The sequence below is a fragment of the Moschus berezovskii genome, chromosome 15, assembly GCF_049115385.1.
Source record: "Moschus berezovskii isolate FMDL1 chromosome 15, NW_MosBer_1.0, whole genome shotgun sequence".
Lineage (NCBI taxonomy): Eukaryota > Metazoa > Chordata > Mammalia > Artiodactyla > Moschidae > Moschus > Moschus berezovskii.
The window spans coordinates 63,393,405-63,411,100 of NC_142474.1; the positions used below are offsets into that span (position 1 = coordinate 63,393,405).

A 17,696-nucleotide genomic window follows, 5' to 3' on the forward strand; every position below is an offset into this window, starting at 1 on the left:
AGTGCAGGGTTTGCTCTGAAGGTAAAAATGTCAAAAACTAATTATGCTCTAAGGAGATCAGCTTGGAACCAGCAGTAGATGGGGGAGATTAACCCAAACCTCTCCTCCCCATAGTAAGGCAGGAACAGATGGCACCCCCTGAAGCCCTCAGGTTTCCATCATCAAAACCTCTTTAGTGGAAAACATCACCTACCTACATCCTAGAAATTCCCGTGGAATAAGATCAAACAAATGCACTGCTAATTAAAGGACACAAAAAGAAACCCAAGGAGAAAAAGAGTAGTCTGACAAAGACCCAGCAAAAACAGAGAACATAATCAGACTAGCAAAAACTTTTCAATCCCAGATTGGGATCATCCAGTGTGAAACATATAAAAATTATACACGAACTATTTAAATAAATAAAGAGGAAAATTTAAAAATAAACTAGTAAACAGGCTATAAAAATGACATGGCAGATTGAAAAAAGATTGATACAAAAAAATGAAAAATACCATTGTTGAAATTACTACCTCAATGGATAGGTTAAATAACAGGTTGAACAAGAGGAAGAGAGAATTAATAAACTGGCAAACAGACCTGAATAAATCCCCTGGGATGCAGTACTGAGAAATAAGAAAATAGATGATATAAAAGAGAGGTTAAAAGATGCAAGGAAGTGATGAGCAGGTCCAGCCTACCTCCAAAGAGCTCAGAAGGTGAAGATGAAGAGAATGGAGAGAGTCTGGCTGAATTTATCGCGTGCCTGGAATTTTTATCATAATCTTCTCTGCTGTAAATATCTTTGTCACATGCATTTTTGCTGAAAATACTCTTGCTGCATAACTAATTGGCTGTAAGGCAACTTTGCTTTGTAAAAGATAAAATATCTGACTGGTGGTTTGGTTGGATATACACAGTACAGAAATCGTGACAGATGATGATGATTTGCCCAAGAGTTGGTTTCTTCTTCTGAAACACAAGACATGGCAGGAAAGAGGCCAAGGACCTTGAAGGCACAGAGGTGAATCTGTGTTTCCCATAAAACTCTGTAGTGTCTATCGAAGGCCATGGGACAAAATGCCAAGAACAAACAGCAGTGCAGAGATACATTTACTTGGCAAAAATGTTTGTGGCAAAACAATGTGTAATACTATGTATAATACTATGAACAAAAGACTTGGAAGTCAAGAGCTTTGGTTCAACCCACAGAATAGTCACTTATTTGCACAGTATTGTGAGTCTCCACACACATTAAATGTATTCAGATACTTTGTATTTCTCAATAAAATCTTTTTAATTTTGTTATTCACTTTCATGTTTCATTATATCCTTTCTAACATCCCTTTTTATTTTTCCTTATTGTATCTTTGGTGATGGACAGGGAGGCCTGGCGAGGTGTGATTCATGGGGTCGCGGAGAGTCGGACACGACTGAGCGACTGAACTGAACTGAATGGCAAAATTATGACCTCATGGTCATTTACTTGGCAAAAATGTTTGTGGTAAAAATGTTCATGGTAAAGATGCTTATGGTGAAAATATCTAGAACCCATTTATCCAACTTGATAACCAATCAGTTAGAAAACACACATCCTTCTTGAGCACATGTAGATCTTTGTTACAAATGACTCACTCACTGTTCCATTAAAAGCTCCAACTAATTTTAAAGAATCAGTGTCATATAGAATGTGCTGTCTGGCAATTCAGTTAGGTAAGAAGTCAATAATGAAAAGATGAAATTTAAAATTTCCATAATTTGGAAACGCAGTATAATTCATAGTTCAACGTAACTTCAGTAAAAATGAGGGCCTTCCCTGGTGGCTCAGTGGTAAAAAAATCTACCTGCTAAGCAGGAGATGTGGATTCAGTCCCTGGGTTGGGAAGATCCCCTGGAGAAGGAGATGGCAACCCACTCCACTATTCTTGCCTGGGAAATCCCATGGACAGAGGAGCCTGGTGAGTTATAGTCCATGGGGTCACAAAGAGTTGGCACCCCACTCCAGTACTCTTGCCTGGAAAATCCCATGGACGGAGGAGCCTGGTAGGCTGCAGTCTATGAGGTCGCAAAGAGTGGGACACGACTGAGCGACTTCACTTTCACTTTTCACTTTCATGCATTGGAGAAGGAAATGGCAACCCACTCCAGTGTTCTTGCCTGGAGAATCCCAGGGATGGGCGAGGCTGGTGGGCTGCCGTCTATGGGGTCACATAGAGTTGGACACAACTGAAGTGGCAGCAGCAGCAGCAGAGCAACAGACTTTCAGTAAAAATATTGACAAGATTGACTGATTACAGATATTCCAAGTTGATTTTAAAATTCATATGAAGAACAAAAGTTCAAAAGTTGTCAAAACACCTGAGAAGATGAAAAAGTAAAGTTTGTTCTATAGCTAGTGGTATTTCTTATAAAACTATAGTAATTAAGACAGGGTAATAAACAATGTATTAATTCTTCCAAAAAGTCATTTGGATCATATCATCCCCTTAATTAAAACCCTCCACATAGCTTTGTGCTGCCTTTAACATAAGGCTCAAACTCCTTCAGTGTTACTGGGCCCTGTTCGCCTCACCAGGGTTACCTCTCAGCACTCTTATCTTCAGTCACCCCTCAGCAGTCATTAAATATCACCTCCTCAAACAAACGCTCCCTCATCCTACCGAACAAGACCATGCACCTCTTTGCTGGGGTCATTCTCTAAGTGTGGCTCTTTGTTCAGTGTGTGCTTCCCCTGCTACACACATTTCTCACACTTACATTAGCAGTACTTAGAACAGTAAATAGTACGTTCTTATATTAGGATCTGTACTTATCGAATAAATTCATCTCACAAGATCAGAAGGAAAATTTAACCCTAGTTTTAGGCACAGAAAATAGACTGGATTTGGTGACCCTGTTTACTTACCTGTAACAGAAGTCTAGGATGGCTCACAATAGAGCTAGTAATGTTGACAATTTAGTTATGGAATAAAAAAGAAACACTGGATATTATAGAATGTGCTAGAGTCTGAGCTTCTTGGGAAGAGGGAGTAATTAAAAAAAAAAAAATAGTGCTTAGCACAGACCATAGGACACGGTGAATTTCCCACACATATATATAGGAGAGCTTAGAATGTGGTGGATTCTTCTTAATAGCTTATGTTTCATGCTGGGCCCACACTGAAGCAAGAAAATTACGAAGTCTCATTTACACTTTGGATATTCAATTTCAACATTTTTAACTGAGGTAACTGTGATTACCTGAAAGAAATATCAACCTCGAAACACAAGGACTCTCATTAATACATTTTCTTTTTCAAGTATCATTGTTAAATAAGTGAAATTAAATACTGTTGATAAATCAGTATACATTATTGTAATTCACTGCCCCCTGCAACCAAGTGTCAAAAAGTTGATTAAAGGTACATTGGCAGTAAGTTCAAGAATATCCTGAAAAATGCATTTCTCAAGATATTTATGAGACATCATAAATAAAAACTTAATTAAAAAAGGCTTTAGTAACCAGGATTCCCTAATAGTTTTAAAAACAGCTCTTTGACATGATATGCTTCACTGAATGAGAAAACTTGTAGAACCGCTAATGGTTTTTGTTAGAAATATATACCCTAAAACTTAACAAAGGGAGAAGGAACAAATACTACTTTTCTCTGTGAACTTTATGGGATATTTTTATGTGACTCTGACTCACAGTGCAAATACAATTCACTAAAAAACTTTCAAACAGGTTAGAATCCCTTCTGCAATTTTATTACTTGTTTAAATCACTTCTTTGCATCACTGTATCCATGATATTTGCCTGAGACTTATGTTTCCATGTTAGACCACATCTACCTTCTTCTCTTATGCCGATTTGCGGCAATCAATCTTTTCCCCCATACCACTGATTTCATTATTTGAGTGAAAAAGATGAAAAAGAAAAAAAAGATCTCAAAAAAGCAGCAAATATTTAAGAGAGCTGCCCTTTGATCAAAGAGATTTAAATCCTGGTTCTATGATTCCCGAGTCACATATCTAACTCCAGATTCTTTCTTTCCACCCCTACCTCAAAATCACCCTTCATCCTTTCCTCTTCCCCTCTGGGTACCACGGAGGCAATAACAGCTCTGATCTCATAGGATGGGTATGAAAATAAATTGAGATAATACATGTAGAGTTAAACCCAACATCTGGTACATATAAGGGCTCAATGACTGCTGGCTCTTTTATTAAATTAGACCCCATTTTCATTAAGTTGCAGCAATGATATATGACAGCTTGGTCTTAGCAATCTCGTCATAATAAAGCACACCTGTACCTCTTCAGGGCATCCACTGTCCACCCAGTCCTGCCGATGGCGATCAAATCCACTGGAACATCTTCAGAGACAGCCATGTTGTAGATCAGAAAAGAAAGTATGGGGTACAGCGTGGAGGTAGAAATTAAAAGAGAAACACCGGTAAGTAGTTAATTTTCAAACGTGCGCAACAAAAACTTTCTTCTATAGAACTGTTAGCTGGAGCAGTGGATGAGCATTTACAGAGTTCTGTGTAACCACCCATGCACACCTTAGGTAATGATGCTGTCATGTGTGCACGTGACAACAGATCACTCTACTGAGGCTCACACACAATACAGAGATCCCCACACAGGCAAGACAGTAGCCATTCTATGGAGCTGGTTTTTCTTTTCCTCATATGTATATAGTTTTTGTCATTTCTACAAAGAGATACAAATTTTTTTGCAGGCATTTTTCAGGATTTCAGATCTTTTTATTTGTTTTACTTACATTTTAAAACTTAAGATCCACAGTCACAAAAACTCTTTCCCTATTGTACAGTAAAAGGTGTTTAGTAAGTCAGGTTTGGGATGTTCAACCCTACACATTCCAAAGAAAGAACTGGCCCTTGTCCAGGGCCTGGGAGATCACGTCTAAGGCTTTGGAATATCCTGCCTGATAAAAGTGTCTTTGTATATCTTGGGTCTTGGGCTATGCTAGGTAGTTCACACCAACAACATGATTTATAGTGCATGTCTGTTTTTATTTGCTTGGAGCCCTGGGCCACGCTGCATCAGTTTGACCCTTGGCGGGCTGGAGCATAGAGATAAAGTTAGTCATGGAAAATTTCATATCTATGTGATGGCCCTCAGTAAAAACCCTGGACACTAAGATTTGGATGAGCTTCCTTGGGTGGCAATACTTGGTGTGTGTTTTCACAAACAGTTGCTGGAAGAATTAAGTGTCAACTCCACTGAGGGAGAAAGACTGGAAGCTGTGCTCTGTCACTCTTGGATTCCCGCATGTTCCCTCCCTTTGCTGATTTTAATCTGTGTCCTTTTGTTGTCATGAACAGCAAGCTGGAGCACAACTTTTTCTCCTTTCTGTCAGTTCTTTTAGTGAATCAGCGAAGCTGAGTGTGTCCCTGCGGATTCCTGCCTACATAACTCCTATGATTAAGTCACGTCTAAAAGGTCAGATTCACAAGGAACTCTACTTTGTGCTCTGTGGTGACCTAAATGGGAAGGAAATCCAAAGAAGAGAGGATATATGTATATGTATAGCTGATTCACTTTGCTGTATATCAGAAACTAACAGAACATTGCAAAGAAACTGTACTCCAATAAAAGTTAAGTAAAATAATAAAAATACAAGGTCAAATTAAGCAAGCACTGGGTTGATGAGATTTTGCTCACTCCCATTTTCTTTCTTTCTTCTTCTTTTTAAAAAGTTTTTGACTGGGCTGTGTGGATGTGGGATCTTAGTTCTCCAACCAGGGATTGAACTCACAACCCTTGCACTGGAAGGATGGAGTCTTAACCACTGGACCACCAGGGAAGTCGTCCACTCTCTTTCTTGATTGAAATAATTTCTGCCCTCCCTACAGAAAATCCAACTACAGTTCATTCCCCTTTTCAAGACTCAGAGATTACTACCCAGAGCCCATTCTGATAAAGTTTCATCATTGGTGTGCTCACATGTTACTTTACTATTTAACTTTTCTCATTTATATAAAATTTCTTGGCCTTATGTCTTATTTGGGCTTCCCTTGTGGCTTAGCTGGTAAAGAATCAGCCTGTAATGTGGGAGACCTGGGTTCAATCCCTGGTTGGGAAGATCCCCTCGAGAAGGGAAAGGCTACCCACTCCAGTATATTGGCCTGGAGAATTCCATGGACTATACAGTCCACTGGGACACAAAGAGTCAGACACAACTTATTTACCATACTTGATTGTGAATACTTTGAAGTTAGGACCAGTGTTATTTTTGAGCATTCCAAGTATATCTGAAACATGATTTTTTTTTTCATATATTTACCTATGAAAAGTAAAGTGTCTGCTGTTACCCTGTTTGTTTAACCTATATGCTGAGCACATCATAATAAATGCCAGGCTAGATGAGTTATAAGCTGGAATCAAGATAGGCGGGAGAAACATCTACAAACTCAGATAATACAGATGATACCACTCTAATGGCAGAAAGCAAAGAGGAACTAAAGAGCCTCTTGATGTGGGTGAAGGAGGAGAGTGAAAGAGAAGGCTTAAAACTAAATATTAAAAAACTTTTTTAAAAAAACTAAGATCATGGCATGTGGCCCCAATACTTCATGGCAAAAAGAAGGGGAAAAGGTGGAAGTAGTGATTTCCTCTTTTTGGGCTCTAAAATCACTGTGGATGGTGACTGCAGCCATGAAATCAGAAGATGACAGTTTCTTGGCAGGAAAGCTATGACAAACCTAGACAGTGTGTTGAAAAGCAGAGATATTACTCTGACAACAAAGGTCCATATAGTCGAGGCTATGGTCTTTCCAGTGGTCACACACTGTTGTGAGAGCTGAACCACAAAGAAGGCAGAACATCAAAGAATTGATGCCTTCAAACTGTGGTGCTAGAGAAGACTCCTGAAAGTCTCTTGGATAACATAGAGATCAAACCAGTCAATCTTAAGGAAAATCAACCCTGAATACTCGTTGGAAGGAACGATGCTGAAGCTCCAGTATTTTGGTTATCTGATGAGAACAGCCAACTCATTGGAAGAGTCCTTGATGCTAGGAAAGATTGAGGGCAGATGGAGAAGAGGCTGTCAGAGGATGAGATGGCTGGATGGTATTACCGATGCAATGGACATGAACTTTGATGCAATGGACATGAACTTCGGGAGATAGTGAGGGACAGGGAGGTATGGCATGCTGCAGTTCATGGGGTTGCAGAGTCAGACACAACTGGGTGACTGAACAACAAGTATATCTGACACATGACTTATTTTTCATATCTTTATGAGTCTACGAAAAGTAAAGATTTACATTGATCGTGAATTTTAATATGTAAATATATATATTTAATACATTATATTAATAATTTAAATAGATATTTATATAATTTTCAAAATAAATAGAGGCTTTTTGTCTTATATTCTTACAGGCTGTTCAATTTTAATCTCATGTTTTCTTACACTGTTACTTCACAACTTCTTTTTTCACTTGTTTTGCAATGAGTCCACATGATTTTTTTCCTAAGAATCCTTGCCAGAGATCATGTACCATAGCATGAATGAGCACAATTTAATTCAAGTGGAATGTGAAAACAGCTCAACTGTCAACAGAAAAGATCATATCTATCATTCTGCTTGGACATGATCCATTAGAGCTCAGCTATTTTATACCTACCATCTGTGCTGAACAAGCTCAAGTGTGGAATAAACATCAGTGTGTGATCTAGCATCCTGAGTTGAGAATCCCCAGTTGGTCAAGGCCATCTCTGGTTACCCAAAGAGATTCTGACGTTTATAGAGTTCAATTCCAGATGAATCAGATGGTTGTTGCCTCTTCTTTTTCTTCCCTTTCAAGTTTGCTTAAATATTGAAAAGTATACTGATATTCTCTTTTGCAAGATGGGAGTCTATCAATTTTCTACAAAGAATATATTTTGGGAATCATCTGACAAGTAATTAAATGCAACAGATAATTTTAAGATGCAGTTTGTCTTTACTTACTCCATTCTAGACATACTCAAAGCCAGTGGGAAATAATAACTTCTACCTTACATTGTAACAAGACAGTACCAAATCTTAAATTTATGAGTCAATTTTATCTTAAGTAATTGGTCCCTTAAATTATTACATTAATCCCAGGGAAAAGTATAGAAACACTGCAGTTTGCCTGAGTTATTAAATACTCTCTCAATTATTGTGTGTGAAATTAGGTTCTACTGAAAATATGTAATTCAATTAAGTAATTCATTCATTTATTTATTCACAACTGATTACCTATTAGTTGATCCACAGCTTACTAACTGCCAGGGTTAGTAAGGGTGGGAAGGATTGACAATGGAAAAACACAATTAAAGTTTGGTTTGAAAAATTCATACATTTTTGTACCTTACGATGCCTTTAAAAATTAACAAAACAGGACTTTGCCTTTTCATAATTTTATTTTAAAACCTAGTTATTTAAACAGCATCGAAAACCAATTATAAACAAGAAGATGTGTCTGTGTGTGTCTCTGCATGTGAGCTGTACCAATCATTAAGAAAAGCTACCTTTCTATTATTCCAAAATTCTAAATAATGACCCTGATTCTGGGAAAGATTGAAGGCAAAAGGAGAAGGGGCAATGATGATGAGATGATGAGATGGTTGGATGGCATCATCCACTCAATGGACATGAGTGTTAGCAAACCCCGGGAGATGGTGAAGGACAGGGAAGCCTGCATGGACTGGTGTGTTGCAGTCCATGGGATCTGACATGACTGAGTGACTAAACAACAACAAATAGGTAAAAAATCACTTCTGAAAACACCTTCCTCCCTCCACTGAGCTGCTGTGTTGTTTCTCTAAACCATCATGACATTAACCACGTTGTGCTCTAGCAGGTTGATTTCCAGAGTTCTCAGAGAGGCTCTCCTGACCTGGAATCACCTGGTGTTCCTGCTGAAATGCAGATTCCTGGATCTGAGTAAGATTCTCCTACAACTTAGGTCCAGCAATTTCATTGGAAACAGGCGTCCCTGGTTTCTTACCACACTGACTTCTTATATGATATGTCTATACAACAGGCCTCTTTCCGCTCCACCAGCCCATCTCCTATGCTTATTACCCCTCTCTGATTGTGTTTCTCTCTTTTTTGAGTCTCTGCCTTTGAACATGCCATTACATTTGCTGGAGTACCTTCCTCATCTCTAATTAGTAAACCAAATACAATGCAAGCTTTATCTCCTTCGAGAAGCATCTCCTTTTCCTCTTCCCCAGAAGAGATAGCACCCTCCCTGTTTTCAATGTCCCTCAACACCAGTGCTAATGTCTATTATTACACTACAACTGGTTGTTTTCAAGCTTCTCATACTCATAAGACTTTGCAGGGGAACAAAATCCAGATGAAAAGTCTAGCATCAAACTGCTTGTGTTAGAAGTCTGGTTTGGCCACCAAATAGGTATGTGATCTTAGGCAAGCTATTTTTCCTATTTAAACTGGTTTCCTCATCTGTAAAATGATGGAGTGGGATTAGGTCTGAACTTAAAGTGGAGTTTTTGGTACACAATCAACATTTAGTAAATGCCAGTTGTTTTTAACACCTAAGTAATATCGTTGCAGTATATACGTAACAAGGTCAAGAACTCTTGAAAATGAGTAAGTGAGATTTTCACTATATAGACAGAAGTTAGAAAATGTATAGAAATAAATGCTGTGCAAGGTTGCCGGGAGAAATATCAATAACCTCAGATATGCAGATGACACTACCCTTATGGCAGAAAGTGAAGAAGAACTCAAAAGCCTCTTGATGAAAGTAAAAGAGGAGCGTGAAAAGGTTGGCTTGAAGCTCAACATTCAGAAAACAAAGATCATGGCATCTGGTCCCATCACTTCATGGGAAATAGATGGAAAAACAGTGGAAACAGTGTCAGACTTTATTTTTTTGGGCTCCAAAATCACTGCAGATGCTGATTGCAGCCATGAAATTAAAAGACGCTTGCTCCTTGGAAGGGAAGTTATGACCAACCTTGATAGTATATTAAAAAGCAGAGACATTACTTTGCCAACCAAGCTGCGTCTAGTCAAGGCTATGGTTTTTCCTGTGGTCATGTATGGATGTGAGAGTTGGACTGTGAAGAAGGCTGATCGCCGAAGAATCGATGCTTTTGAACTGTGGTGTTGGAGAAGACTCTTGAGAGTCCCTTATACTGCAAGGAGATCCAACCAGTCCATTCTAAAGGAGATCAATCCTGGATGTTCATTGGAAGGACTGATGCTAAAGCTAAAACTCCAATACTTTGGCCGCCTCATGCGACGGGTTGACTCACTGGAAAAGACTCTGATGCTAGGAAAGGTTGGGGGTGGGAGGAGAAGGGGATGACCGAGAATGAGATGGCTGGATGGCATCACCGACTCTGTGGACATGGGTTTGAGTGTACTACGGGAGTTGGTGATGGACAGGGAGGCCTGGCGTGCTGTGATTCATGGGGTCGCGGAGAGTCGGACACGACTGAGCGACTGAACTGAACTGAACTGAACCATGGTAATATGAAATGTGTTTTATGCTTAAAAGTTCCTTATCACCATATTTGGAAATTAATATTACAGAATCTTATGAGAGAAAAATCTGAATTGCTGTCAAATATAGAGCACATATTTATTCAATATTTATAAATAGAGCAAGAAGGTGGGTTAATAAAAATTTTGTGGTTTTGTAAATATTCCTTAAAAAATGATTTCAACAGTCTGTGTTCCTAACTACAAAAGATTTCCAATGGTTTTATTTTCAAGCTATGACCTTCTTCTCATTATTCAGTTCAGTTCAGTCGCTCAGTCGTGTCCGACTCTCCGCGACCCCATGAATCACAGCACGCCAGGCCTCCCTGTCCATCACCAACTCCTGGAGTACACTCAAACTCATGTCCACAGAGTCGGTGATGCCATCCAGCCATCTCATTCTCTGTCGTCCCCTTCTCCTCCCGCCCCCAACCTTTCCCAGCATCAGAGTCTTTTCCAGTGAGTCAACTCGTCGCATGAGGTGGCCAAAGTATTGCAGATTGTTGGAGAGTGACGCTTCAAGTTAATTGTACTATTTTCCACTCAGCTTCAATGGGATGTTGATATCAAAGCCTCCAGGAACCATGTTAAGTGAACCCCATTTAATAAGGCAGCCGAGAAAGGAAAAAATATTCTCCTAGTTTACAGCATCTATTCAATCGTGAGATCAAAGCGTAAATCTCATCATATCTCTAATTGATCTCAGTTTGTGGAAAGGGCTTCACAAATACAACTTATTTTGTAAAGGTAGTATATTCAGATAAAGAAAACAGAGTAAATGTTAAAATACATACATTAGGATTAAAAATGAAGTCCATGTCTTTATACACAATTGAACATGCGTTATTTCACCAGTAAGATGAAACCACTACAAAAGAAAATTCTGGAGAAAACCTTCACAGATCCCTGAGGTCCAGTTAGGAATTAGTCTGGAGATTAGGAGTCAGATTAAGAGATTAGGAAAAAAACAAACAAACAGGGTACTAAATATTTTAGGCTTTGCACACTACAAAATTTCTGTCCTATATTAATACTTACCTCTGCGATAATTGAAAAACCAAGAGTTTCAGAAAAGCATCTATTTCTGCCTTATTGACTGTGCCAAAGTTTTTGACTGTGTGGATCACAATAAACTGGAAAATTCTTCAAGAGAAGGGAATACCAGACCACATGACCTGCCTCTTTAGAAACCTGTATACAGGTCAGGAAGCAATAGTTAGAACTGGACATGGAACAACAGACTGGTTCCAAATAGGGAAGGAGTACATCAAGGCTGTATATTGTCACCTTGCTTATTTAACTTACATGCAGAGTACATCATGGGAAACCCTGGGCTGGATGAAGCATAAGGTGGAATCAAGATTGCTGGGAGAAATATCAATAACCTCAGATATGCAGATGATACTACCTTTATGGTAGAAAGTGAAGAAGAACCAAAGAGCCTCTTGATGAAAGTGAAAGAGGAGAGTGAAAAGTTGGCTTAAAGCTCAACATTCAGAAGTCTAAGATCACGGCATCTGGTCCCATCACTTCCTGGCAAATGATGGGGAAACAGTGGAAACAGTGAGAGACTTTATTTTCTTGGGTTCCAAAATCATTGAAGATGGTGACTGCAGCCACGAAAGTAAAAGATGCTTGCTCCTTGGAAGAAAAGTTATGACCAACCTAGACAGCATATTAAAACGCAGAGACATTACTTTGCCAACAAAGTTCCATCTAGTCAAGGCTATGGTTTTTCCAGTAGTCATGGATGCGAGAGTTGGATTATAAAGAAAGCTGAGTGCGAAAGAATCGATGCTTTTGAACTGTGGTGTTGGAGAAGACTCTTGAGTATCCCTTGGACTGCAAGGAGATCCAACCAGTCCATCCTAAAGGAAATCAGTCCTGAATATTCATTGGAAGGACTGATGTTGAAGCTGAAACTCCAATACTTTGGCCACCTGATGCGAAGAACTGACTCATTTGAAAAGACCTAATGCTGGGAAAGATTGAAGGCAGGAGGGGAAGGGGATGACAGAGGATGAAATGGTTGGAAGGCATCACCGACTCAATGGACATGAGTTTGAGTGAGCTCTGGGAGTTGGTTTTGGACAGGGTGGCCTGGGTGCTGTGGTTCATGGAGTCTCAAAGAGTCGGACATTACTGAGCAACTGAACTGAACTGAACCTCTGCGATGGTAGCTCAAAAGCAGCCACATACCAATGCATAAAGAAATGGGTGTGGCTGTGTTTCAATAAAACTTTATTTACAAAACCAGGAAGTGGGTCCAATTTGGCTCATTTGCTGTAGTCTCCTGATCTGTTATCTAAAAATAAAGATCTTTCAAATTCTGAAGCCTAGAATACCTCATCAAAGTGTCTGATTATTTAAATGGTCCTTGAGGCCTCAGGTGTATTTACTGGCATGGTATCTTAATGGGAAAATCAATTGTACATTTGTTAAATTTTCTTGCCGTAGTCTGCAAAAGTGTGAAAAATGATCCTGTGGCATTAAAGAGATGGAAAGTACTTAAAAAAATAAGTGTTTTAGATGAAAAACAAGTATAATGATAAACAGCTGTGACAAAAACTAACTCACAACGTATTTTGTTAGGGGTATGGAGCTTTAAGATATGGGAAAATGATTTTGGTTTGAAATACTGAAAAAAATTCATTGGAAAGGTAGGTCATAAAATTTAAAATGTTGAGTACAATAATCATTACTGTCAATAAAAAGTTAGTAAAAAAAATCATATCTCATTTCCCATATGGGGTATGTTGGCTCCTAATTGGCTTCAGGCATGAGATGGATGATTTAATTTCTAAAAGCATTTCCCCTAAAATCAAGAAACTTGAGCTTACAGTTTTTCAATATCTTCATACCTGAACTACTCATTACATAGAGCTCTGGGAATGATAGATGAATTTGAGTACACAGTAATCTATTATGGAGACAACACTATAGGACAAATTATGAAATTTTACATCATTATAATATGCAAGGATATGGAGTATGTTGCCTTCTAACAATGCTCAACATCCCTCATAATCAGAGAAATGCAAATCAAAACCACAATGAGATACCATTTCACACCAGTCAGAATGGCTGCTATCCAAAAGTCTACATGCAATAAATGCTGGAGAGGGTGTGGAGAGAAGGGAACTCTCTTACACTGTTGGTGGGAATGCAAACTATTACAGCCACTATGGAGAACAGTGTGGAGATTCCTCAAAAAACTGGAAATAGAACTGCCATATGATCCAGCAATCGCACTCCTGGGCATACACACCGAGGAAACCAGAATTGAAAGAGACACATGTACTCCAAAGTTCATTGCAGCACTGTTTATAATAGCCAGGACATGGAAGCAACCTAGATGTCCATCTGCAGACGAACGGATAAGAAAGTTTTGGTACATATACACAATGGAGTATTACTCAGCCATTAAAAAGAGTACATTTGAATCAGTACTAATGAGATGGATGAAACTTGAGCCTATTATACAGAGGGAAGTAAGCCAGAAAGAAAAACATCAATACAGTATACTAACGCATATATATGGAATTTAGAAAGAGGGTAACCTTAACCCTGTATACGAGACAGCAAAAGAGACACAGGTGTATAGAACAGTCTTTGGGACTCTGTGGGAGAGGGTGAGGGTGGGATGATTTGGGAGAATGGCATTGAAACATGTGTATTATCATAAGTGAAACGAATCACCAGTCCCGGTTCGACGCATGATACAGGATGCTTGGGGCTGGTGCATGGGGATGACCCAGAGGGAGGATATGGGGAGGAGGGAGGTGGGAGGGGCGTTCAAGAAGGGGAACACATGTACACCCAGGGTGGATTCATGTCAATGTATGGCAAAACCAACCAATATAATATTGTAAAGTGATTAGCCTCCAATTAAAAAAAATTCTTGATATTAGATGTAGCCCAGGATCATAAACCAGTGTCATTAAGAATAGTTATTTGCAGAACACAGAAACTTTGCAAGTGAAGATGAGTTTCAGATGGATTTTGGGGTGAAATCATCTGGATCTGATAAACAGAACCTTATCATATCAGATGTGGCATCATGCAGAGCTTCAGGTTTTATAAAATAAAGACTTACTTTTTCTTTAGTTTTCTAGAGTCTAGAGCACCCTAATATGTGTTTAAAAGCATAACATCAGGGTCTTTTAACCTTCCAATTCTTACATCTCATTAAAAATATTCACATCTTATTTCTTTTTCCTTCCAAACTATTGGTTATATACATATATATATGTATGTATATATATATCCTAGGAAATATGTGATGCATGAAAAGTCAGTTATACCCTGGACAATCCAATAAACCCATTTTAGTGCCAAATAATTAGTGATAGTACAGTGCTTTCATCATGTTTTAATCAGGGAGATGGCAACTCTACCCAGATTATTAGATATCTGAGTATTTATTTTATATCGACATCAAAAAGTTTCCTTAGATACTACTTAGAAGGGGCAAGAGAATGAAGTATTCACCCATATGGAAATAGTTAAAAAATATATGATTCAAAATATATGAACTTACTTGTTCACAGTAAAATTCAATTTTTATCTTTGCTCTCCCTAACTTTTAAGTGCTTCTAGTGAATACTGAAATATGCTGGCTTAGGGAATTTTAAATTATGCAAGTTTGGCTGTGTATTGACTTAAATTATCCTTCATTACAGAGCATCATATAATCTCTGTATTATTCACAAATTTAAGCCATATGTTTGGACATTATTATTGTTATTTTTTTAAACCCATAGTAGCTTAAATAGTTAAATCTGGATTCCCACAAGAAGTAGTTGAAATAATTAAATCTGAATTCCTCAGTGACTTCCAGCTTTGTCCTAAGTCACCTGAATGAAGTGGATGTGACTGCATTAGTAATATGAAGTATGCAATTTCAGACATCTTCAATCTATCAAAAAACAGATTACTCCAAGGTAGTCTTTGAAACTTTTTGAAATAAACCATACTAAGAAATAGTTAACATTGTTCAATCATTTATATATCTGGGTATGTGTTATGGTTGTATGTTTGTGTGTGCTGAAACTACATAATTATTGTGATGTTTCTTTTTTCAAAACATCCAAATAAAGCACAGAGATATTTTGTATTCTATTCTATTTCATTAACAAAAGTGCTGATTGCAACCCAGTGGGCAATTGATATCATGACCCTCCTGAATTGCAACCCTCAGTTTGAATAATTCTATCCTCGTAGTTCAAAATTTTAATCATATTTATGCTTTAAATAGCATTGCCTGGTTTGTAAAATAATCATTTTAATAGAAAATTAAAGAAAAGTATAGAAACAGAAATTAAAGTAGATAATATCCCAGTGCTAAGATATTGCTAGTTTTATTTCCCAACCAATCTTTATTGAACATATAATTACATATTGGAAGAACTGATGCTAAAGCTGAAACTCCAATACTTTGGCTACCTCATGCGACGAGTTGACTCACTGGAAAAGACTCTGATGCTGGGAGGGATTGGGGGCGGGAGGAGAAGGGGACGACAGAGAATGAGATGGCTGGATGGCATCACCGACTCGATGGACATGAGTTTGAGTGCACTCTGGGTGTTGGTGATGGACAAGGAGGCCTGGCGTGCTGTGATTCATGGGGTCACAAAGAGTCGGACATGAATGAGCGACTGAACTGAACTGAACTGATGTATTAATCAAATTGGAATCATATCATGTGATAACTTGCATTTTTACAATTAATATGGTAGTCTTGGCATTTTCAAAGTCCATAAATATCCCTTGAGAGTTAATTTTTAATGAGAGCATATACTCCATTATATGGCTTTACAAACATTTTATTGTATGATATACAGGAAAGTTTTAAAAGAGTAAATTCTGTGTGTTACTACGAAAGAATTTTTTTTTTTTTCTTTTTCTCTCTTTTTTGCATCTATATGAGAAGATGGATGTTAGCTTAACCTATTTTGGTAATCATTTCACCATATATGTTAATCAAACTATCATGATGAAAGCTTTAAAATTATACGGTGAAGTATGTCAACTATTTCTCAAAAAAACTGGAAATAATTATTCAACCTATATATCAGCATAGGGGCTTCCCTGGTGACTCAGTAGTAAAGAATCTGCATGCCAATACAGGAGATAAGGGTTAGATCCTTGGTTTGGGAAGATCCCTTGGAGGAGATGGTAAACCCACCTCAGTATACCTAGCTGGGGATTCCCATGGACAGAGGAGCCTAGTGGCTACAATCTGGGAAAAGAGATAAGACTTAGCAACTCAACAACAATATTGTAAGCAGGCATATGTCATTTTAACCCTTATAAAAATACATACCATCATTCTTTTTGCAACTTAATGGATTAAAAGTGACAGTTATGTTTTATTTAGCATTTCTTTATTACAGGTGAGGTGAGATTTCACATCATGTTTTTCAACATTTCATACATTTTTGAGTGTATATTCATTTCTTCTCCTCATTCTATTCAATTGGGCTATTTTTGTTTACAGGTTTTCTATAAAATAAGAGCATTAAATTTCTGTTAAATATATCATCTGTCTGTAATTTGCCATTTAATTCTAAATATGATTTATTTATTTTTTTGCAATACAGTGGCGTGTATTTTCACACTGTAACATTTTTCAACCTTTTGTTCAAGATTTATTATTTTTTTTGCTCAGAAAGGCCTCCACTATGTTGGCATTATGTAAAACTTGCCATAGGCTCTACTAGTTAGCTCATGATTTCATTCTTTCCTTTCAGTTCTCTAATCTGCTTTAAATTTATTGTAGTATGTGGCATGAAGTTAGAACCAAATCTAAAGAGACACATTTTATTCAGATTGATAGCTAAGAGTCCTCAGATCATTTGTTGAGTAAGAGATCATTTGTCCATTGTTTGGAACTGCATGTTGTTAGCACACATTACACTCATATACTAAGGTCTGTTTCTGAAACTGTATAATCTTCCATTGATTGCCTTGTTCCTTCTCATGCAATTCCTACAATGACTTCATTATTACAGCTTAATCTAATGATTTATTTAGACTTAGTACAGTCTGCTTTCATTGATCTTATTTTTAAATTTTTTCTCAAGTTGTCTCACTCTTTATGCTTCTCTGTGATTTTTCTAATGACATTCAAATGCTCCAAATAATAATGTTATTGATGGAACTGATGTGGAAATAATGATATCTTAATCTATTCTAGCTTCCCATCCATTAAAATGTT

The 17,696-nt window shown here is 37.8% G+C and overlaps 1 protein-coding gene across 2 annotated transcripts in view; it reads right to left on the minus strand.

Moving 5' to 3' along the window:
- The window catches only part of PLXDC2 (plexin domain containing 2), a 459,161-nt gene that overhangs the window by 72,567 nt on the left and 368,898 nt on the right, over positions 1–17,696 (minus strand). The window contains exon 10 of one of the 2 annotated variants that reach the window (XM_055428176.2): positions 4,268–4,334. In XM_055428176.2, the coding sequence (XP_055284151.1) occupies positions 4,268–4,334 (67 nt within the window). The remainder of the gene's footprint in view (positions 1–4,267; positions 4,335–17,696) is intronic. The other variant, XM_055428186.2, reaches the window with a different exon arrangement.